The 25209-nt window shown below is 51.2% G+C and overlaps 1 protein-coding gene across 2 annotated transcripts in view; it reads right to left on the minus strand.

The window, feature by feature from the left end:
* Positions 1-5606: 5606 nt before the first annotated feature.
* The window catches only part of zbtb4 (zinc finger and BTB domain containing 4), a 50485-nt gene continuing 30882 nt past the window's right edge, over positions 5607-25209 (minus strand). For both annotated transcript variants that reach the window (XM_084312996.1, XM_084312995.1), the window contains exon 2: positions 5607-11548. In XM_084312996.1, the coding sequence (XP_084169122.1) occupies positions 5881-11532 (5652 nt within the window). In that variant the 5' untranslated portion in view covers positions 11533-11548 and the 3' untranslated portion in view covers positions 5607-5880. The remainder of the gene's footprint in view (positions 11549-25209) is intronic.

Here is a 25209-nt window from a genome sequence, read left to right on the forward strand (position 1 = left end):
TGATAAAAAATAACTAAAAATTAAAAAAATTTAAATGTAAAAATTAGGGCTGTCAGTTTATCGCGTTAATTAGATTAATTAATTACACAGCAAATTATCGCGTTATGAAAATTAACTCAAAATTAATTACAAAAAAAAAGATTTTTTTTTTTTTTATATAATTTTTTTTTTTATCTCATTCATTCCATAAGAACGTAGAATACACATTACAGACTTTTTTTATATGGTCCATTTGCATGTTCTTGGTATCTGATTCTAGGGACATCTATGGATCTCAGGGAATGTATTCCCAGTGTCAGAAATACTGTGTCTGTTACTAGGCTTGAGTCAATTGTAATGAACCAAATGAGAATATCAATAAAAAAAAAATGTATCTTTGACTGTGAATAACACTATGCTCAAATTGACCAGACCTGAAAAATCTAAGCAAATGAATAGATGGAAGATGATTAAACAGAAGGTTTTGTAGATACAGTACTGAATTCTGCCATCCGGACACATGCAATTTGAAATATGATTATAGAATATAGAATATCAGGCATAAAATGGTTATGCGATTAACATGCGATTAATTAGATTAATTAATTACAAATCCTGTAATTAATTAGATTAATTTTTTTAATCGCCTGACAGCACTAGTAAAAATATTATACTTTTTTTTGGTCAACCAATAGTCGACTAACGGCAAATTTTGGCCAATCATAGTCGACCATCCAAATCCTTAGTCGGGGACAGCCCTACTATATATGATATATTATTCTGTATTGTTATATTGTAACTAGGGCTGTCAGTTTATCGCGTTAATTAGATTAATTAATTACACAGCAAATTATTGCGTTATGAAAATTTACTCAAAATGTATTAAAAAAAAGTTTTAATAAAAGGTTTTAAAATATTTTTTTTATCTCATTCATTCCATAAGAACATAGAATACACATTTACAGATTTTTTTTTAATATGGTCCATTTGCATGTTCTTGGTATCTGATTCTAGGGACATCTATGGATCTCAGGGAATGTATTCCCAGTGTCAGAAATACTGTGTCTGTTACTAGGCTTGAGTAAATTGTAATGAACCAAATGAGAATATCAATACATTTTTTTTAATCTTTGACTGTGAATAACACCATGCTCGTATTGACCAGACCTGAAAAATCTAAGCAAATTAATAGATGGAAGATGATTAAACAGAAGGTTTTGTAGATACAGTACTGAATTCTGCCATCCGGACACATGCAATTTGAAATATGATTATAGAATATAGAATATCAGGCATAAAATGGTTATGCGATAAAAATGCGATTAATTAGATTAATTAATTACAAATCCTGTAATTAATTAGATACATTTTTTTAATCGCCTGACAGCACTAATTGTAACGTTAAAGGAACATTATGGGAAATGCGCTTACCATCTTCTCCGGAGTCGGACAAGAAGATGGATACCAATTTTCTCTCTGTGCGTTCAGTAGAAAGCTGTCCGGCTGCCAAGCTAGCCTAGCTTAGTACAAATTAATGGAAGCGGATACAGACCAGCTAGCCAAGCTGTTGGCCAAAAACACATCTCCCGGAGTTTCAAGCTAGGCTTACGGTCCACTTTCATTCATTTGTCCTATGCTAGGCTAGCTTGCAGCCTGATAGTTTTCTGCTGAACGCACGGAGAGGGAATTGGTATCCATCTTCTTGTCCGACTCCGGAGAAGACGGTAAACGCATTTCCCATAATGTTAGCGTGTTCCTTTAAAATATTGAAATACAATTGAACTCACTATATGTCTTGTGTATGTATGTGATGATTAAACCTCTTGAATCTTGAAGTACAAATGCTACCACTGTATCAACAATGATGAAAAAAACATTAATAAAAAATAAAAAAAGAGACCAGGCTAAACCACGTTCCATTAGGTCATCAGGTTAATACTTTATTTTGTTTGATTGCAGCAAAGAGAAAGACAGGGAGACAGGGGGGACAAGAGGAGAGAGAACAAGAATGTCGGGGGAAGAGACTACAGACTTTGGGAGAGCTGTGGCTACAAGCCTTCGTATCAAATCTAAAGACATAAGTCATCAGGCAACATTAAAACATCTTTTTTGAAAAATAACGGTAACATATTTTCCGTGTGGGCTCTATATGGCACAGTATTACCCTACACATGTACACAACACCAAACAGTTTAGCCACGCCCCTACATCTATGACCAGCTTTGTAGCAAACTAAGCCATGAGATTTTATCTCCGGATCACAAATATCTCCCCCACAAATCGCTCACTTCCTGTTCAAATTTCTTATGCCATGACAAGGCACCTTAACAGCTGAAATCTGGCAGATGATCCATGTCTCACTATAGATAATTATCATTTAAATATCAAAGCGGAGGCACATTCATTTTTTTTTTTTAACTAAACATACAGTAAATATTTGTATATAACCACCAGATTTCAGTCCAGTCACTAACAATACGTCTATTTGCATGCTTTTGGTCTGTGTAATAACCATTGACGGCAAACTATGGCATAAGAAATGGTCCAAATAACATAAACATGTCCATCTACAAGAATGGCTTCAGATAATATAGTTTGGAGACAGCAAGGCTTGGCTAGAGAGGTGTACACTGGAATTTAACCCACCAAAACAAACAAAAACAAAAACATAAAATAAAAAAATAAATTAAAAAGCGACAAATAAAAAAGGGGATATGCTGCTTCAGGCAGATCTGTTTTGGTTTTTATTTTTTACACAGAGACTCTCAACACACAAATACATACGCATGGGCACTCACACATACACACACACATACACACAAAAGGCTTGTAGCCACACCCACAGGGAGGAAAGCTTCCCGGTCCTTGTGATTGGTGATGCCGTGTTGTCAGAACTTGTGACACCGGGCAGAACCAAACATCACCCCCCCCCCACACACACACACACCTGTGCATCATTCAGAGGCAGTGCAGTGTGTTTTCGTGTATGTTGGGGGGGGGGGGGGGGGGGTAAAACCGGTCAGCTCTCATGAACTGATTGTGAAAAATAAGTGGCAGCTAGGTATTTTTTTTGTTGGAGTAACTCCAATTCATTATACTGATTAGAACATAAGAAAAAAAACTGTTGAGGTCAAAAAACCAAACAAAAACCAAAGGAAGCAGAAATTAAAGCAGTGTGCACAACGTCATATTCTCTGAGGATATAAACCTTAGGAAGCAAGTGTTCTGCTCATGCTTTGTGGAAACCGAACCCAAGTTTATTGACATGTTCCTAGGACTACTGTATATATGCATACCGGACTTTATAGCGGTTCTTAAAACAGGTTATAAAAAAAAAGAAAAAAAAAAGAAAAAAAAAGAAAGGAAACTGAAACCGATCTACCTTTTAATGCGACTGTAGCCTACTTCATTGACCTCTTGACTAACATTTTACATTCATATTTTTAAGTGTACTCACCCCCCCCCCCCACTGAAGCCACTTTCTACTCATAAAAGGGGACAATAAACAAACAACGTAGTGTAACAAAAGAAAAAAAAACTAAAGAAAATAAAACATACAGAGAGATAACGTCATACATAAGTCCCAGAGGGGGGGACCCTGGGGATGCTTCCAGCCACCACAACGGGGCTCTTTCAAGCAGCCCCTATATCCTAGCTTGCAGCAAAACGACGCTCTCCGGAACTAGTTCAGACTCCTCCCGATGCCCTCCTTCGGTTAAGAGGGAAGGACAGAAAAAAATCTTGCCCGGAAAGTATTTTTTCCCCCTGTATAGGGAGGAGGAGGGGGCGTTGTTTCACGCTCGGAAACCCTGCCTTTCTGCGTCCGACGTTTCCCTTTCTCTCTCTCTCGTATCTATCCAGAATTTTAATCTGTACCCTGAAACCGTCTTTTTAATCTGTTCCCCTCCCTTGCTCTCTTCTCCTTGGCCTAGGAAATGGAGTGTACCTTTGGAAGAGGGGGGGAGGAAGGCCACCGAAGATGAAGATTGACAGATTTTTTTTTCTTTAATTTTTTTTTTCTATGAAAAAAATATTTTATCACAATTCGCGTTCTCTTTTTTATGTTTTTTTTTGTGGCAGAAATGAGATGAAAACTGAATAAAAACACGACGGTCTACTAGCACTACGAGTCTTGCCCAGTGGGCGGCTACAACTTAAAAAATGCAGCTACAAGTGTCAAAATGATAACCCCCCCCCCCCCCCCCCCTTTATGTAACCACTAACAATGAAAACCCCTCTATTTGTGCATATAATGGTAGAACCTAAGGTGATTGCTAGTAATGCAGATGCCAACCGCAATGGGTGATCCGGCCGCGGGGGTCGTTGGGTTAGTCGAGACGTTTAGAAGCTCACAGGATCTGTCATTGTCGTAGACTCGGGGATTAGCCAGCGTTCCGCTTCCTCTTTTAACAGGGCTTCGGATACGGAGGAATCGCTTCTAAGTGCACAGCGTATTAAAGGTGCTGTAAGTGGATTATTTTTTGGTTTGTTAAAATAAGTGGTCTACATGTTAAAATAATAGCTCTGCACTCTTGACAGCCATCACTGATAGATAGTTTGTTCAGTGACATGGGTCTCTCAGTCCCTCCGCTCTGCAGTAAACACAAAATACATTTCCTGGTATCCCATTCCCACTTTATCCAATCAGGGGAGAGAACTCCACGCTGCAAAAATGGTCTGACCAAAAATAAGAAATAAAAACTAGTTTTTAAGCAAATATGTCCGTGAAACAAGTAAAATTATCTACCAGTGCAGTGAGCAAATTTGGCTTGGCGAGATTTCTTGAAATAAGTAAAAATATCCAGAGTTCTCTCTCCTGATTGGATAAAGTGAGAACAGGATACCAGGAAATGTATTTTGTGTTTACTGCAGAGCGGAGGGACTGAGAGACCCACGTTACTGACCAGACACTCTGTGGTCTATCAGTGATTGCTGTCAGAATGTAGAGCTATTTAACACTTATCTTATCAAAGAAAATACCACACTTACGGCACCTTTAACGCTACGTCGCCAACTCGACCGCAGCCGTCAGTCCGACCGGCGTGGTGAATGCCATGTGCCACTGCCGTCTTGTCGGAACCGCCGAGGAATGATCAGCGCGCTTAGGTGGCGAACTCTGGGCCATTCACGCACTCACGCCCACACACACGCACGAAGATAAGTCCACTTCATGCACGAATTCCTACATACTGTGCATGTACGTGCTCACACACAACTGTCACAGACAGATTTAAAACACAACAATACGCTGGCGTTCTCGCTCACGCACGCACACACACACACACATAGTGTTGTTTAATTCTCTACCTCCGAGTGTGTTGAGTAAGGTCTCTCTTTAAGTGCCTACACAAAGCCTTCCCAGGTGGAGAGCTTTTAGCCTCATTATGCAGTCACTGTATGAAGGGAAGCGGACTGAACTAATGGTTCACACAAACACACACACAACACACACACGCGCGCGCACACACACACACAGACACCCTGTTAGCAGTTCTTATTCTTATATTATAGATAATATCGTAAAGAGTCACGAGAGGGTGGATGAATCAAAGCTCTAGAACTACAGACAGCCAGGAGGGGGGGGGGGGGGGGGGGGGGGGGGGGGGGGTCAGAGGAAGGAGGGAGGGAGGTCGATCCGTCACTGTGCAACATCCGTCTCCTCGCTCCCTTTTTCTTGGCTCCTTCTCCTCCCTTCACCCCTGCTCCTGATTTCATGCCCAGCTCTGATCGCTGTTGAACAAAAAAGAGATCGGCAGGAGGGGGGAGGGGGGGGACTGTGCAAGTGTACTCAGTGACCCGACGAGCTGACACACCCCTAATCCACATCAGGCCAGGCCATCCTCTTTGAAATATATTCCGCAGTCATGGGGCCTTTCTTCTTTTAAATTTTTTTTTTGCATCCTACGGTTTGCTGCTGTCACGCTGCTTCTTGTTGCCGCTGCCACCACTGCTGCTGCTGTAGTGACTTGGATTGGCCACCAGGGGGTGCGGCACTGCACTCATGTAGGGCCCGGCGGCTGCTGCTGCGGCGGCGGCAGCTGCGTAGTTGAAGAGGGCGGGGAGGAAAGGCAGGGGGCCATCCACCTTGTCCCCCCCGGGGGCCATCATGTTCAGGGCCACCGGCAGGGCGGCCAGGTTGTAGGGGTAGGCGAGCAGCTGCGGGCCGTACAGCAGCTGGTAGGGGTCGTGGTAGAAGGGCAGCTTGGCCAGGTCCCCCCCGCCGCCGCCCGGCACCATCACCTTCCCCAGCGGGCCGAACGGCAGGCCCCCCGCCGGGTAGGAGGACATGAGCAGGTGGCGGTGGTGGTCCTCCCCCCGCTCCTGCTTCTTCCCCGAGCGGTAGCCCCCCGGCACGATGAGGGGGAGGGGGAAGTCCTGGACGGGGTAGCAGCCCCCCGACGCGGCCTCCCCCCCCAGCCGGGAGTCCCCCGCTGGCTGCTGCTGCGGGGGGGCCCGGGGGAGGAGCAGGGCGTGGGCAGAGGGGCGGTCGCCGGTGACGCCGGACGACGCCCCCATGGGGAGCGGGAGCCTGTCGGGGCCCTGGGAGGGGAGGTGACCCTGGCGGCAGACCTGGGCCAAGAGCTCCATGGCCGCGGGGGAGGACCGGCAGGGGGACTTGGGGGGTCTCCTCGGCGAAGAGGGTCTGTTGATAGTGGTCTGACAGGGCATGTGCTGGGGGGACGGCGCGGGGCTCAGGGGCTCCTCTTTGGGGACTAACAGAGCCAGCTCCTCTGGCGCGGGGTGGATCACCCTGCTCCTCTGCTGGTGGTGGGCCCTCTCCGCTTCCCTTTCTCTCTCCCTCTGTCTCTCCCTCTCTCGCTCCACCTGTCGCTCCCGCTCTCTCCTCCTCTCCATCTCCCTCTCCATCTCCCTCTCCCTGGCTAGCATGGAGGACATAGTTAGGTCTTGTGCTTCATCGGGGGAGGGGCTCCTAGACGGGGGCGGCGCTGGGAGATCTCGGACCGACGGCGGCTCCTCATAGCTGGTGGCGCGGAGGAACGCGGCGTTCGTCGCCCCCTGCCCCCTTCCCCTGTCCATGATGACCCCTTCCCGCTTCATGAATCCCGCCTCGGGGCTGGGAGCGGTCGTCATGGAAACAGCCGGAGGGGCAGTGTTTATTATTCTGGTCTGCGAGGTCACGGGCGTGATCGCGGGACAGGCGTTAGCGGGCGTCGTGACGCGCACAGGGCTGTGTACCTGGCTATCGAGGTTCCTCTTCCTAGGGGTCCGGTAATCCAGACACTCGGAACCACTCATGACCAGCACACTCTGGAGAGTGGAAGGCGCGGCGGTCATGATTTCTGGTTTGGTGGGCGTTAGGAGGTTAACCGGGCTATCTAGTGGATGCTTAATGACCGGCAGGTTGGGTTCTCTCTCTGGAGATGGAGAGGCGAGCTCGGGCGTTTTAGCCCGGTCGTAGGATTCTGACATATGTTGCTCGACTCTCAGTTGGCCGCGCTGGCTTTCACACTGCTCGGGTTCTCGACAGCTGCCGTTAGCCGTCGGGTCCGATGGAGAATAGCTGATGACTGGAACCGACTGGGCAGTGGGGACCTGTTCTGTTTCAGTCTCTAGGTCTTTGCTAACAGTGCCAACTATTGTCTCTGTTGCTACTTTTGGCTCCGACCGCACCTCCTCCTCCCTCTCCGGGGAGCTGCTCAGCTCGTGGCGTCGGACGTGGCGGGTCAGTGCCGAGGACGTCTTGCACACCTTGTGACACTGCGGACAGGTGTGCCTGGCCAGTGCTCGCCTGCTCAGACGACTGGGACTGGAAGTGCTCCGTGCGTGCGGACCCTCTCTCTCCTCCTCCTCCCCCCTCTCCGTCCCCGTGCAGACCGGCCCCTCTCCCTGCTCGCTAATAAGGTCCGCTCTGGGGGGCAGAGGAGGGGGCTCGGCGGGCCTGGGGTGCTGGGCCCTCTGGTGATCCTCCAGCTTGTCCCTGGAGGGGAAGGTGGCTCGGCAGAACAGGCAGACGAACTCCAGCAGGTGGCTGAGCTCGTGTTTGTCCCTCTTCCTGGGGCTGGAGAACCAGCGGCCGCACGTGCCGCACTCCGCCGCGTTGCCATTAGTCCACGGCCGGCGCTTGATTCCCGGGGGAGGGGCTGAGGTAGACAGAGGCGAGGGCAGAGGAGGGGTGGGGGGATTAGCGTGACCCCCCTCCGTCTGTTGATGTTCCTGTTCGTTTTTTATCTCCTTTGAAGAGACGGAAGGATGATTTATTTCCCCCTCCCCTCTCTCTTTTGATATTTCTTTAACCTCCCCTGCCGCCTCCATATCCAGCCCGGCCACCTCCTCCTCCTCCTCCTCCTCCTCCACCTCTTCCATTTGCTCCTCCTCTTCCTCCTCGTCGTCTTTCCGCTTCACCGTCTCCTTACTGACGTGGTTCATGAGCCTCTCTGCCCTCCTCATGAGGCGGAGGGAGCGTTTGTACTGGAGCTTCCTCTGCCAGCTCTTGGCCCTCTGCAGCTGTGCCTGGGCCTTCCTTTTTGGCTTGTAAGAATAATAAGGCCTCCACAGATTGTCCTCCGTGTCGTGGTCGCTCTCGCCCTGCTCGCGCACCTCCTGACGGAAATAGTACTCCCTCACCTTGTCGGGGGATTTGGGAGACTTTTTTATGTCCTCGCCCTCACCGCCTCCTCCTCCTCTCCTGTCCTCCTCCGCTCCCAGGCTGGCGCTGCGGTGGGCGCGGTGCTTGTGGTGGTGGTGGGAGTGAGAGTGCCGCGGCTCCTTGGCGTCCCGCGGGGATGAGGCGTCGTTCCGCTTGGCCTTCGGCGGCTCTAGCCTCTTGTCCCTCCGCAGGTCCGTCTCGGAGATGCTGCGCTTGACCATGGCCTCCTCGCCGATGCGCACAGTGATTTGGCACAGTGGCCCCGCCCCCTTGGCCTGCGACGCCGACGGCTGCTTGGCGCCGAAGGTGTCGCTCTTGCTGTGGGCTTTGTGTGATTTGTGGTGGGACCTGCCCGTCTCCGCGTCCTGCCTGCCTCTCGCGCCGCCCTCCTCCGCCGCGTCTGAATTGTCCCTGGATCTCTTCCTGTAGCCGTCCGCGCTCTCCCTTTGCTTTCTGATTGACCTCGGACTGGCCTTGGGGGGGGACTGACTGTCACTCGGTTTGGGGGAGGGGCTACTCGGTGGGCTTCTGCCGCCCCCAGAGGTGACCTGGTTGCTATGGACGATGACAGAGGATGACACTGCAGTTCCGTGGACTATGACCGAGGGTTTCGTATGGCCGTAAGTTATCACAGACGACGACGTGCCTGTTTCTGTGCCTCGAACGCTCTTGGGAGTTTTGGTTTTGCTGCTACTGGACACATTGAAGCCGCCACTGCTCCTGCCCTGCTCCGACTCCTCGGGGGCCCCCCCGTCGTGTCTTCTCACTTGGGACGTGTCCGTCTGAGGGAGGGGAGTGAGCGTGGAGAGGTTGCCATGCTTGGCGGCGCCCACAGTAACGGGGAAGTCGTCGGGGAAGGCGTCCGGGTCAGGCTTCATACTTTGGGGGTCGATGAGGCCCTGGAGGTCCAGGCCTAGCGGGAGGGAGGAGGAGGACGGGTCGGCCGGTGCCAGGAGCATGCCGTCGGAGGACAGGCCATCGCTGTACGTCTTGTAGGGCCTCTTCTGGGAGCGCATCGGGAGGAGGCGGTAGAGCTTGAGGGCGTTGACCTTCTGCTTGTACCCGCCGTTGGCCGTCTTCTCGCTGGAGATGAGTCCCGGGCTGATGCCGTGGATGGTCTTCTGGTGGGTCTTGAGGTTGTAGTAGGTGGCGAAGGCGTCCCAGCAGAAGATGCACTGGTAGCGGCGCTCCCCGGTGTGCCACACCTCGTGCTTGGTGCGGTACTCTGCGAGGGCGAACACCTTGTCGCAGAAGTGACAGGGGTACTTGCGGCGCCACGAGTGCACGTTGGAGTGCCGCTTGAGGCTGGACAGGGTCATGTACGAGCGCTCGCACACCGAGCAGAAGTAGATGACGGTGCCGTCCACCACCTTCACGAAGTGGTTCTCGCTGCCCGCCAGCAGCTCGGCGGTCAGCGCGGCATCCTCGTCCTCGTCGCCGCCGCCGTGGATGCGCGCCAGGAGGTCTCGCTCCTTCTTCCCCAACCGCGCCTTGCCGCCGCCGCCGATGGCTCCGTCCGACCCCACGATCACTCCTCCTTCCACCCGCACCTCGCCCTCCTCCAGGGGCTCCTCCTTGAGCTGGAGGGAGGAGAGCGGGCCGGGGGGGGGGGCCCCACACGAGCCCTCGTGGGACTGTAGTCTCTTGTTGTGGATGAAGGCCTTGCCACAGTAGCGGCAGCTGAGCGCGCGGGTGCCGCGGTGCAGCCGCATGTGCGCCGTCAGCGAGGAGGCCGAGCTGAAGAGTCGGTGGCACACGCCGCAGATAAGCTCCGGCTTCAGACCGTCAGCGGGGGAGGAGGAGGAGGAGGACGAGTGGGCGGGAGCCTCGGCAGGGTGGGGAGAGGGAGGAAGCGTAAGAGGAGGAGGAGGGAGGTGGAGGGTGGGCGGCTGAAGGTTTGGTCTGTTGTGAGGGCTTCCCACCTTCCCGCTCGGTCTTCCTGTTGTTTTCTCCTTCCTCTCTGCGTCCCCGCCTCTTTGGCCCTGGTAGGTCACGGCGCCCAGGTTAAAGAGGATCTGGGCCGTCTGAGAGGGCGAGGCCGTCGTCGTGCCATTGGCCAGTCTGTGTCTTTCCTCCCGCCCCTCCCCCGAATAACAGCCCCCCATGAGACCACTGGAGGACCTGGGGGGGAACCTGCCGAACTGAGTCTCTGGGTTGACTTTGGAGCATTTCAGAGGAGGGGGGGACTTGATGTCCTTCCTCGCGTGCGAGTTCGCGGTCATGGGAGACGAGGAAGAGGAGGGCGAAGAGGACGGAGAGCTGTCGTGCCGGGGGGGCTTAAAGGACCGGTGCTTTACATCCATGGTGGCGTCCAGTTTCCACAGTGACCCCTCGTCAGAGCCCTTCGACCCGGACGAGGAGGGCCGTCGACGGTGCGGGGATGAGGACGACGAGGAGGAGGCGCGGCAGTGGTTCGGAGACGTGAGAGCGGCAGGCAGGGGGGCGGCGCTGAGCGGGAAGCTGAGAGTGATCTTAGCGTTCTTGGGCCCGTCGGCCATGTCCTCCAGCTGGTCGTCTAGTAGCGGGGCCTCCCCCCTGCCTCCCTGCCTGCTTTTACCCTTCATCTCCAGCTGCTCGGCCTCCCCTTCCTCCTCGTCAGGTACAGGCCGGAAGGATACTCCGAGACCGAGACAGCTCGGCTTGTACGGTCCACTGGTGGTGGCGGCGTGGAAACCGCAGAGAGGGCGTTGTGCCGGCACCGGCAGACCGTGGGCGGAGGTCTGCGCTTCTTCTTGGCAAAGGTCGTCTGGAGCTGCCGCGGTCGGCGACAGGGAGGACCGGGGGCGGTGCGGCCGCTGACTCCGGCGGAACTTGCCGTCCCTCGTCGCGTGGCGTGCGCGGTGGTCGCAGAGGGGAGTGAGCCCGGCGGGCGGGTGCTGCTCGCTCAGACGTGGCTGGAGGAGGCCCGCGCTGAGGGGGTCCCACACCTTCTCTCCAGACACCATGACCAGCCTCCGAAATCTGGAAGACACAGGGGGGGGGGGGGGCATAAATAAATTAGTGTTAACACGCCGTGACCACAACACCAAGCAAATGCACCCGACGTAATGTACAGAACGACCGACGGCGGCCTAAATGACGAGAGCTTTTTTTATTTACCAGTACCAGTCATGGTGCGAACTGCGAACGGCTTTCGAGAGACAGCGGAGAAACCAAAAAAGCCCCAGCAATGCTGATCTCCAAAAGCTCAGCCAAAGAATGGCGAGGGAGGGAGAGAGAGAGAGAGAGAGAGAGAGGAGGGAGGCGGGTAGGAATGAATGTGCGGCAGCGCTGGTTTAAATTTCAGCACCGCCACGGCCAAGCCTTGAGGTCCATCTCTCTCCCTCTCGCCTGTGACACAACATTCCCCTCGCCTAATTGGAAGGCGTTCAGATTTAATCAGGAATCTCTCCGAATAAGAGTGTTGATGATGACTTGCATCCGTGGCCCTGGCGCGAATAAAAATAGTCCCCCTCTCTCTCTCTCTCTCTCTCTCTCTCTCACAATCTCTGTCTCTCTCTCTCTAAGCAGACTGAAGGGAAAAGAGGGTGGTTCTGAGAGGCCTTGTTAGCCATTCCTGGCAGTGGCTAGTATCTGCCGGGCATGACTCTAACCATTTATTTGTGAAGGCAAAGGGAGGGAGGGAGGGATGGAGGGAGGGATGGAGGGAAGGAAGGAGGGGGGAGAGGGGAGGGTAGGTGCGTGCGTGAGTGAGTGCGTGTGTGTGGAGAAAGGGGGTTTTTCCGTCCTCTGCATCCGGTAGAAATCACGGCTAAGCTCGAGAGGATGAGCGACGGTCAACGGGGGCCACTTCCCATTTCGATTCTAATTCGAACCGTGATTTATTCACGCGTGCTGGCTTCGGATTCGCCCCGGCGACAAGGGCAACTCTATTGTTATTACTCATTTAAATTAAACGAGACCGGTTGGGACGGTGGTGGGGGTCTGCGGTGGGGGATGGGCGGGCGGTGGAGACGGTATCAGGCCATAATGATGCGACGAAAAGAAAAATCCTCAGTCATGCTTTTCTGCCTGCGTTTTCAAGCAGTAAGGCAGCCAGGAAGGCAGCCCGCTGTAAAATTCCACAGGCAGCCCTGAACAGGCAGAAACTAGGTCAGCACTGTTATTGCAGAGGGAAGAGAAGGGGGAGAGAGAGAGGGAGAGAGAGAGGGAGAAACAGAGAGAGAGTAGGGGTGAGTGAGAGAGTGAGATAAAGAGAGAGAAAGAGTAGGGTTGAGTGAGAAAGAGAGAGCGAGCGAGAGAGACTAGGGTGAGGAAGAGAGAGAAAAGAGAGAGAGCAGGGGTGAGTGAGAGAGCGAGAGGAGAGAAAGGAGGGGGGGGGGGGGGTTGAAACAGGAACAGTCAGACACACAGCACAGTCAGACAGACGGGAGCCCCGGCAAACACACTAACATACATGCATACACACACAAACACACACACACACACTTCCTCTTGTCACACCAGTATGCACGCGCACCCATACTGTACAGTACCCACAGGCAGGACACACAGACATAAACAAACCACTTTGACATGGACGGGCCCGGCTTGCAAATCGAATGCAAAGCAACAGGGTTGAATCACAGTGCAGCCAACCACAGGGACAGGATGTACAGGTGCAGCGAGCGGACGCCGAGGCGTGTGACGTGTCTGCTTGTACGCAGACGACAGAGCCGTTTTTATACGCCCCGTCGATAGGCTAGGAACAATTAGGCTCATCAATTATTTCAGGATGCGAGCTCACAGGGGTGTATATTGGAGACGTTTTACCGGAGCGTGGGGCCTTCTTTGCCGGCGCTCACATTTACTGAGCGCCGTGCGGGAAATCCCTCACGTTAACACCGCCAGCCGGTTGTGTGTGGGCGGGCGCTCGGAGAGACGGTGTGCGCACAGGGATAAAAATGTCACGATTTCGCCTGCCGTTTGCACCCGCACCCCCCTCGCTCTTTATCTTCACCTCCTGGTGACGCACGCACACACACACACACACACACACACACACACACACAGACACAGACACAGACACACACACACACACACACACACACACACACACACACACACACACAGACACAGACACAGACACACACACACACACACACACACACACACAGCCTCTCACCAAGCAGAGCCTGCACAACACACTGACGGACGGCCATTACAGATGGCTTTAAACACGATATATATATATATATATATATATATATATATATATATATATATATATATATATATATACCAGATGGATACAGGCAAACACGCAACATGGTAAATATATGATAATCGTGCAAACTATTAAAATGAACACAATCATCTAATTTCTTTGCTCCTTTCTTAACGTTTGACTCTTTTATTGTGTCTGTCTATCTATCAATCTATCTATCTATCTATCTATCAATCTATCTATCTGTCTATCTATCAATCTATCTATCTATCGATCACCACTCACACACATGTACACGATACGCATACTGTGCGCGCGCGCACACACACACACAGACACACACACACACACACCAACAAACATGACCCTTCGAGTGGCAGGGACCCTAAGGCTCCTCCAGAACCAGGAGAGAGACCCCGTCCCCTGCTCCTCCAGAACCAGGAGAGAGACCCCGTCCCCTGCTCCTCCAGAACCAGGAGAGAGACCCCGTCCCCTGCTCCTCCAGAACCAGGAGAGAGACCCCGTCCCCTGCCCCTCTCCAGAACCAGAGGAGAGACCCCGTCCCCTGCTCCTCCAGAACCAGGAGAGACCCCGTCCCCTGCCCCTCCAGAGCCAGGAGAGAGACCCCGTCCCCTGCCCCTCCAGAACCAGGAGAGAGACCCCGTCCCCTGCCCCTCCAGAACCAGGAGAGAGACCCCGTCCCCTGCCCCTCTCCAGAACCAGGAGAGAGACCCCGTCCCCTGCCCCTCTCCAGAACCAGGAGAGACCCCGTCCCCTGCCCCTCTCCAGAACCAGGAGAGAGACCCCGTCCCCTGCTCCTCCAGAACCAGGAGAGAGACCCCGTCCCCTGCTCCTCCAGAACCAGGAGAGAGACCCCGTCCCCTGCTCCTCCAGAACCAGGAGAGAGACCCCGTCTCCTGCTCCTCCAGAACCAGAGGAGAGACCCCGTCCCCTGCTCCTCTCCAGAACCAGGAGAGAGATCCCGTCCCCTGCTCCTCCAGAACCAGGAGAGAGACCCCGTCCCCTGCTCCTCCAGAACCAGGAGAGAGACCCCGTCCCCTGCCCCTCTCCAGAACCAGGAGAGAGACCCCGTCCCCTGCTCCTCCAGAACCAGGAGAGAGACCCCGTCCCCTGCCCCTCTCCAGAACCAGGAGAGAGACCCCGTCCCCTGCTCCTCCAGAACCAGGAGAGAGACCCCGTCCCCTGCTCCTCTCTGAACCAGGAGAGAGACCCCGTCCCCTGCCCCTCCAGAACCAGGAGAGACCCCGTCCCCTGCCCCTCCAGAACCAGGAGAGAGACCCCGTCCCCTGCCCCTCCAGAACCAGGAGAGAGACCCCGTCCCCTGCTCCTCCAGAACCAGGAGAGAGACCCCGTCCCCTGCCCCTCCAGAACCAGGAGAGACCCCGTCCCCTGCCCCTCTCCAGAACCAGGAGAGAGACCCCGTCCCCTGCTCCTCCAGAACCAGGAGAGAGACCCCGTCCCCTGCTCCTCCAGAACCAGGAGAGAGACCCCGTCCCCTGCCCCTCTCCAGAACCAGGAGAGAGACCCCGTCCCCTGCCCCTCTCCAGAACCAGGAGAGAGACCCCGTCCCCTGCCCCTCCAGAACCAGGAGAGAGACCCCGTCCCCTGCTCCTCCAGAGCCAGGAGAGAGACCCCGTCCCCTGCTCCTCCAGAACCAGGAGAGAGACCCCGTCCCCTGCCCCTCCTCCAGAACCAGGAGAGAGACCCCGTCCCCTGCTCCTCTCCAGAACCAGGAGAGAGACCCCGTCCCCTGCCCCTCTCCAGAACCAGGAGAGAGACCCCGTCCCCTGCTCCTCCAGAACCAGGAGAGAGACCCCGTCCCCTGCTCCTCCAGAACCAGGAGAGAGACCCTGTCCCCTGCCCCTCCAGAGCCAGGAGAGAGACCCCGTCCCCTGCCCCTCCAGAGCCAGGAGAGAGACCCCGTCCCCTGCTCCTCCAGAACCAGGAGAGAGACCCCGTCCCCTGCCCCTCCAGAACCAGGAGAGAGACCCCGTCCCCTGCTCCTCCAGAACCAGGAGAGAGACCCCGTCCCCTGCTCCTCCAGAACCAGGAGAGAGACCCCGTCCCCTGCCCCTCCTCCAGAACCAGGAGAGAGACCCCGTCCCCTGCTCCTCTCCAGAACCAGGAGAGAGACCCCGTCCCCTGCCCCTCTCCAGAACCAGGAGAGAGACCCCGTCCCCTGCTCCTCCAGAACCAGGAGAGAGACCCCGTCCCCTGCTCCTCCAGAACCAGGAGAGAGACCCCGTCCCCTGCCCCTCCAGAACCAGGAGAGAGACCCCGTCTCCTGCTCCTCCAGAACCAGGAGAGAGACCCCGTCCCCTGCTCCTCTCCAGAACCAGGAGAGAGACCCCGTCCCCTGCTCCTCCAGAACCAGGAGAGAGACCCCGTCCCCTGCCCCTCCAGAACCAGGAGAGAGACCCCGTCCCCTGCCCCTCTCCAGAACCAGGAGAGAGACCCCGTCCCCTGCCCCTCCAGAACCAGGAGAGAGACCCCGTCCCCTGCCCCTCCAGAGCCAGGAGAGAGACCCCGTCCCCTGCCCCTCCTCCAGAACCAGGAGAGAGACCCCGTCCCCTGCTCCTCCAGAACCAGGAGAGAGACCCCGTCCCCTGCCCCTCCAGAACCAGGAGAGAGACCCCGTCCCCTGCCCCTCCTCCAGAACCAGGAGAGAGACCCCGTCCCCTGCCCCTCCAGAACCAGGAGAGAGACCCCGTCCCCTGCTCCTCTCTGAACCCGGATGTTCTACACAAACACGTCAGTCAGCCGGGGACTCGTCTGCAGTATTTACGCCCGCGGTGCTGCATAAACAGAGCGGCCCGGCCCGGCGCACAACAGGTGGACAGCTAGTGCTGGACAGAACGACCATGTAAATACCAAAAACACACACACGCACGGACGCATGCACACTAGGGATGGGCGTGAGTAATCGATTAATCAATTACTCGTAGCTATGAGAAAAATCGATCTTAAATTATTAATAATTTTTATGGAAAAAAAATAATCTTTTATTTTTTTCACATTTGTTTCACATGTATGTGTAAGATTATAACTGTTTGTTGGTTTCCTTAAACATATACGTGAATGAACAAAACTAAGTTTCAAATTTTTTTATAAAAATAAAAGAATAATTATAATTTTTCTTTCGTTTTTTTCCCCTTTACGAGTAATACACGATCACTCGAGTATAGCATGTGATCAATCGATCTGGATTTGTCTTTAAAAATGCCCATCCCTAGCACGCACACACACGTGCACGCACACACACACGCACACGTGCACGCACACACACGTGCACACGCGCACACACACACACACACAGAGGCTTACTGTGGCTCAAGTGTTAAGGTCACTGGCAATGTACTGTGTTAGCAGCGTAGATTCGGTCCGCTTGCGGTACAATTATTCAATATTGATACCCCAGATAAAAAACAAACAATAAAAACAAACAATAAAAGAACTTCAGCCGAGCTGAATTTTCTATACAAATGAGCTTTCAAGTAAATTAAAGGTGCTGTAAGTGGTATTTTTGTTTGTTAAAATAAGTGGTCTACATGTTAAAATAATAGCTCTACATTCTGACAGCCATCACTGATACAGAATGTCTGGTCAGTAACATGGGTCTCCCAGTCCCTCCGCTCTGCAGTAAACAGCCATCACTGATACATAGTGTCTGGTCAGTAACGTGGGTCTCCCAGTCCCTCCACTCTGCAGTAAACAGCCATCACTGATATAGATTGTCTGGTCAGTAACATGGGTCTCCCAGTCCCTCCACTCTGCAATAAACAGCCATCACTGATATAGAGTGTCTGGTCAGTAACGTGGGTCTCCCAGTCCCTCCACTCTGCAGTAAACAGCCATCACTGATACAGAATGTCTGGTCAGTAACATGGGTCTCCCAGTCCCTCCACTCTGCAGTAAACAGCCATCACTGATATAGTGTCTGGTCAGTAACGTGGGTCTCCCAGTCCCTCCACTCTGCAGTAAACAGCCATCACTGATATAGAGTGTCTGGTCAGTAACATGGGTCTCCCAGTCCCTCCACTCTGCAGTAAACAGCCATCACTGATATAGATTGTCTGGTCAGTAACATGGGTCTCCCAGTCCCTCCGCTCTGCAATGAACACGTATATTTCCTGGTTACTTAACACTTATTTTAACAAAAGAAAATACCACCTACAGCACCTTTTAAGACCAACGTTTTGTCTTTTATACTCTATACTTGTATACACTGTGCGGAGCTCGCGGCCCATCATCGACATCGGATAACATCTCACTCTTCGTTCCCCCTTTGAAGGCCGCTGCCAAGGCCAGAGTACAGGACATCTCTCTCGCATCTGAACTACCGGACGACCGGATGACTGACGCTGTCCAGACCCTCGAGCTCCGGAACGTTAGCCAGGAGGACGAACCCCCCCACCCTCACAGCCGAAGTGACCCTATGTAACTGGAGGTATGCCTGGCGGCGTGGCCCCTGGCTGGCGTGTGTCGAGCACCGGAGCCTGGACGCTAAATCGGCCACCTGTTTATTCCACACTGTGCAAATTCCATAGGCCTCGATTACACCTAATCCATTGGACGCTTTGGCTTCCCGACAGGAGCTGATCCAGGTCAAAGGGGACAGCCGGTCGGCGCGAGGCGTCACTGCACCGAGGGTGTGTTGCGTTCCATGCGGTCAGGTTTTCCCCAACGTTTTCCGTTGATACACAGATGTTATTTAGTCCTTTAGCTGACGCTTTTATCCAAAGAGACTTACAAATTGTGAACAACAAGTCAGCGGAAAGAGTACAAGGATCCCAAGGGGATCAATAAAGGAATACCTTATCTTATCTTATCATCTCTGACAGCTAAGAGTAAGTGGCATTTTTTTCCTTGAATAGTGTCAAATTTTAGTGTTACACTCTGAGTGCATAGTAAGATAAGATGATCCTTTATTAATCCCCTTGGGGAAGTCCGGGTGTCAAAGCAGCATGGGGGGGGGGGGGGGGGGGGGGGGTACATATCTTCACAGTCCTATAGGGAGGTGTAGTGGTTACGTCATTGCCGTTTTTCGTGTTCCACCCTCTGTCCAACGCAATGTATTTTCCCCATTGCCCATTTCTAAATCGTCTCATTTAAAACGAATTAACATTTGCATAGTGTACCTTTCTGTGCTTATTCATCCACAACATGAAAATATTCGCAATTAATCATAAAAAGAAATCGCCAAATTTTATTTCAACCAAAAATGCTTAAACAATAATGTTAGTGATAGAAGGGAACTCATTTTGTGCAAAAATGGAAAGCTTTTCAATTTCCATGTGGCAGAATTGTTACAATAGCTGATAATCCATTTTCCCAATGATAAATCCCTATACGGGTGGAACAACCAGTGACGTCAGACTACACCTCCCTATACAGTCCAGTATCTATATACACACTATAGATACACTTAAAGTATAGATGCAAATACAATATAATATAAAAAAAAAAAAGTACAAACACAAGATAGTCCAGTGATGAGAGTCCAGTGAGTCTCACTCTCTAGTGCAAAATACAAGATAGTCAGTATGGTGATGTGAGTCTCTAGTTCTATATAGTATAGACATATTAGCATGATGGGTAGTAGTATAGTAGCATAGTAGTAAGGTAGCCTACCTACAGAAAGAAGGTTATTTTTTCCCCCAGATATTGTTTGAAGAAGTGTGTTTCTAGGAGATGGTGGAAAAGTAGCCGGGTTTCAGCTGTCCTGACTGGTTCGTTCCACCACCGTGAAGCTCAGACCGAGAATAGCCCGCTTCACTGTGATGATGACCCCCCAGGAGCTCGGATGATAATGTGTGAACTGAACTGGACGTTTTCCGCCAGCGTTCTGTGATATGAAGGTATCAGTGATTCAAAGTGTTTCAATGAAGAATCGCTGGTGTCAATGAATGAATGAAAATGAAGGTGTGGAATTGATTTTTTACTAGTTTAGTCATTTAAGATAAGATAAGATATTCCTTTATTGATCCTCTTGGGGAAATCCCGGCATCATAGAAGGAGGGGGGAGGGGAGGTACAGGTATGGGCAGGGTAATAGAAGAAAGACAATAAAAATAGATCTGAATATAAAAATATGAGAAAAACAGTGTAAACAATATAATTAACTTCTGCCGCTAGTTTAACCTGGTAATAATATCCCAATATTATGAGAGGATCTTTGCTAAGTATAACTGTTAGTTTCTGTTGGAGCTAAAGCAGCCTTACATTAACTCTGCAGGTCGTTTGCAGCAGCATAAATGCAAGACACTAGGTGTGATCAAGGTCATAGGTGAAATATCATTAAGATGCATTGAGTTGCAAGAGGTAGAATTTTCATGTCTCACAGAAATCAAGTTATTGATCTAAAGCATATGCAAAGGTTTTATTTAATTAAATTACTGGCAGCAACGTGTGCCCATACTTATGTTCACCAAGGACTTTATGACCAGTCACACCAAATACATTTTTTATCACCATTTAACTAGACATGCTGTCCGACTGTCCGTGGCGCTACTGTCCGTGAGGCTACTGTCTGTGACGCTACTGTCCATGCCGCTACTGTCCGTGACGTTACTGTCTGTGACGCTACTGTCCGTGAGGCTACTGTCTGTGAGGCTACTGTCAGTGACGCTACTGTCCGTGATGCTACTGTCCGTGACGCTACTGTCCGTGAAGCTACTGTCTGTGGCGCTACTGTCCGTGACGCTACTGTCCGTGATGCTACTGTCCGTGATGCTACTGTCAGTGAAACTACTGTCCGTGAGGCTACTGTCCGTGAGGCTACTGTCCGTGACGCTACTGTCCGTGAAACTACTGTCCGTGAAACTACTGTCCGTGACGCTACTGTCCGTGACGTTACTGTCCGTGAGGCTACTGTACGTGATGTTACGGTCGGTGATGCTACTATCCGTGAGGCTACTGTCCATGACACTACTGTCCGTGAGGCTACTGTCCGTGACGTTACTGTATGTGAGGCTACTGTCTGTGACGTTACTGTCCGTGACCAGTGACGTAGGGGAGGCCCCCGCATCCCCCCGCGGTGCAGGGGAGCCCCGGAGTTTAGGGGGCCCCGCCCCCACTGTAGGCTATCATCTTAAGGCCATGGTTAGACTAGGTGTTTTTGTTATCTTTTTGTTGCTTAATGAATACGTTTGCTGTCCCTGTTAAATAGAAATACCGTTTTGGCAGGAAAACGCGTTGCCCTACTGACAACGCTGAAATTGTGTTTCCGTTTTGGAAAAACGCCAAAACTCACCGACAACGTGTCATGTAATCTGCGCGGAGCCGTTGTTGCTCAGCGCCCATGCGCAGTAGATACCGACATCTGCATGCCCTCACCAACGTCCGGTTACGACAGAGATGCCCCAAATAGCTGCAGCTACCATGTGTTGTCAAGTTATTGTTATAAGGACCCCAGTCCAAGCTACAACAGTCTGCATTCCCTTAACAATTGTTTGTATTGAGCCGTATTGTATTGTACCCATTCTGCAATATGTTAAATAAAGTTTACATCCATTCATTCTGCTAGCATTAACGATTGCATGAGCACCTGGCTAACGTGAGCTAACGTTAGCTATCAGACCCTGTTAGCTCAGAGCTCCTCTTTCAATCTTAACAAGCATTAAACAAAATGGCCCAGTCATCTATTCACCTTTGTTTAATACACGAGGCGTTGTCTAATGTTATCTAGCTACTGATAGCTCCAGATATCATCAGTTTGGTGCTGGCTGACTAACTAACGTGAGCTAACGTTAGCTGCTAGCCACAATGCTATACTGTTATACTGGCATATTCCATTCACGTTAGCATGTAGCTAACAACATCTGTGATCTTTTTGTGAGACTAAACTATCCGCTCTTGGTGGTCAATTGTGTTGATGTTAGTTTTGTTTCATCAACAAATGAGAGGCAGAACACACAGTGAATGTATCCGTTTTGTTTATTGCACTTGTATTGCACTTTGCTGAAAAATAAGTGTTACATTGGCTAAATAGCTCACGGAGGCACTTAAAGATGGCGGCTTGTTTTTTTTTGCAGGAAGTGTATTGGCACATTCAAGTTCTGATTGGTTGAAAATTGCCTTCATGTTCGCCACCTACTGCCACCTACTGCTTTGGCATTGTACTACATCACTGTGCTCAGGAGGCAAAACGAAAGTGCTCAGGTTGCAAAACAAATGTCTAACTCGGCTGCCACTACGTTGCGACCTGGAAAGCTAAACTCATTTTGAAAACGAAACGAAAAACACCCTGCGTGTAACCGACGCCTTAGATTTCGTACTAACGCAGGAACAGGGCGCAGAGGGCGGGCCCCCCCCCCCCCTCCCTGCTATGTTGCTAAGCACCCCATCCCCGTCATGTGTACGCTGTAGAATTATTTGCTCACCTGCGATAGGGCTAGCCGGCTGATAACTAATGTTCATTGGCAGGCAGGGCAGCGTTCAAAACAAAGCGGGAAGCGCCGGTAAAAATGAAGTGCAAATACCCGAGCGGTGCTCAGAAAAACAAGATGAGAGCGAAAGCCGAACAGGAGACGGCAAAGCTACCAAAAATAACATCATTGTTCCAGCAGGCAGCAGAGGTAGACTGACTCTATCGTTACTGAAGATGCATCGGTAGTAAGCTCCCCACCCAGCCCGGCCACCGCTAGCAACCCCCCGGTCAGCTCCAAGTCCAGGCAGACAGCAGACAGACATCCCTGTCAGGACACCATCCACGCTACAGCCGCCCAGACAGGTTAGAATAATAGAACGTTTTATTCGCCATAACCAGTACGAGTAGGCTACAGGTTACATTGGAATTGGAATCTAATCCGTACATTTTTTAGTACATGGTTTAAATTGTGCGCATAACGCGCCATAAGTTCTATGGTAGATAAGAAATTACCGAACAGCCAGCACAAAATTATGTTGTGTCTGTCCATTATGTTTGTTACTTTTGTTATTTCCCCCCCCTATGTAAAGCGACCTTGGGTCTTTTGAAAGGCGCTATATAAAATGAAGCTATTATTATTATTATTATTATTATTATTATTATTATTATTATTATTATTATTATTATTATTATTATTATTATTATTATTATTATTATTATTAACGTTTCTAGTATTGAGAGCCGACACGCGCGCAGTCTAGATTTAAAGAGTGTTGGACTTTGCGCAGAAGAATGCCAGGAGACGTGCTCGTATAAAATAATAGGCCTACTACAATAGAAAGCAGCTCCTGACTGCATCCTCTACTATGTAGCCTATAGGATGTGTTTTGTTTGTTACTTTTTTTATTTTTTTTTTTACTTTGACCAGTCACCTGGTTCTTTTAGCGTTTATCGCTTTTTCTTCGCATTCATACTTGGTCAAGTTCGACCGACAGAAGCAGGCTGAACGGGTTCAGATGGGGGGGAAAGACACTCTGGGAAAGGCACGGCTGCCGTCCGGGATTCGAACGCGCTCAGCCCCAGATCCGCGCGAGCGCGGTTGTCCACGGCGCTGAAATAGCACTCGCGGTACGTGGTGAGCTACTGGAGCTCCCCTGTTACTTTTCTTTTATACAAAATTATGTTATGTGAACCGTTCCGTTGTGTGAACTCAAATTATTATATGGCTATAACGTTCTACAATACCTTCATGTTACAAAAAAAAATACAAAGCCACTTGTATTTGTCAATGAATGATGCCTGAAAAAATAAACATTTAAAAAAAAAAAGCTTTAAGTGGCCGCGATGTCACTTTATTATTGATTTAGGGGAGTGGGCGGGGCCCCATGGTCCGACCTTGCGGGGGAGCCCCGAAATATTGCGCAACGCCACTCTCCGTGACGTTACTGTCCGTGACGTTACTGTCCGTGACGTTACTGTCCGTGACGCTACTGTCAGTGAGGTTACTGTCCGTGACGTTACTGTCCGTGACGTTACTGTCCGTGAGGCTACTGTCAGTGAGGCTACTGTCCGTGACGTTACTCTCCGTGACGCTACTGTCCGTGAGGCTACTGTCAGTGAGGCTACTGTCCGTGACGTTACTGTCCGTGACGTTACTGTCCGTGAGGCTACTGTCAGTGAGGCTACTGTCTGTGAGGCTACTGTCAGTGACGCTACTGTCCGTGAGGCTACTGTCCGTGAGGCTACTGTCCGTGACGTTACTGTCCATGGCGCTACTGTCCGTGACGTTACTCTCCGTGACGTTACTGTCCGTGACGTTACTGTCCGTGACGTTACTGTCCGTGACGTTACTGTCCGTGAGGCTACTGTCCGTGAGGCTACTGTCTGTGACGTCACTGTCCGTGACGCTACTGTCCGTGACGCTACTGTCCGTGACGCTACTGTCCGTGACGTTACTCTCCGTGACGTTACTGTCCGTGACGTTACTGTCTGTGACGCTACTGTCCGTGACGCTACTGTCCGTGACGTTACTGTCCGTGACGCTACTGTCCGTGACGCTACTGTCCGTGACGCTACTGTCCGTGATGTTACTCTCCGTGACGTTACTGTCCGTGACGTTACTGTCTGTGACGCTACTGTCCGTGACGCTACTGTCCGTGACGTTACTGTCCGTGACGTTACTGTCCGTGACGTTACTGTCCGTGACGCTACTGTCCGTGACGCTACTGTCCGTGACGCTACTGTCCGTGACGTTACTCTCCGTGGCGCTACTGTCCGTGACGCTACTGTCCGTGACGCTACTGTCCGTGAGGCTACTGTCCATGACGCTACTGTCCGTGACGTTACTGTCCGTGAGGCTACTGTCCGTGATGTTACTCTCCGTGACGCTACTGTCCGTGAGGCTACTGTCCGTGAGGCTACTGTCCGTGACGCTACTCTCCGTGACGTTACTCTCCGTGACGTTACTCTCCATGACGCTACTGTCCGTGACGCTACTGTCCGTGACGCTACTGTCCGTGATGCTACTGTCCGTGACGTTACTGTCCGTGAGGCTACTGTCTGTGGCGCTACTGTCCGTGACGTTACTGTAAATGTAACAGTAAGGTGCAATAGTAATATACAATGTACAGGTGATTAAACTGGATATAAAATATATAAATTAGTACTACTGAGTAATAGTGCTAATCAGATGTATGTACAGCGTTGTAGTATTAATATGTACAGTGATACAGGTATAAACACTATGGTAGTAAGTCATACTGGCCAGCAGCGAAACTAGTAAGAGTAGGTAAGGGATATGTACAGATATAGTATCTATCTACAGATATGTAAAAATGGTATTATATGCGGGTATGTACAGACATATATATACGGTATATACACCATCATTGTACATGCTATCATACACCGAGTTATACGGATATAGAGTGAAGATCTCACTCTCCTTTTTCCTACTACTCTCGCGATTAACTGTTTATTTCAAGCTGAACGGGCATGGTGTGTGTGTGTGTGTGTGTGTGTGTGTGTGTGTGTGTGTGTGTGTGCGTGTGTGTGTGTGTGTGTGTGTGGGTGTGTGTGTGTGTGTGAG

The sequence above is a fragment of the Notolepis coatsorum genome (assembly GCF_963971535.1).
Source record: "Notolepis coatsorum genome assembly, chromosome: 4".
Lineage (NCBI taxonomy): Eukaryota > Metazoa > Chordata > Actinopteri > Aulopiformes > Paralepididae > Notolepis > Notolepis coatsorum.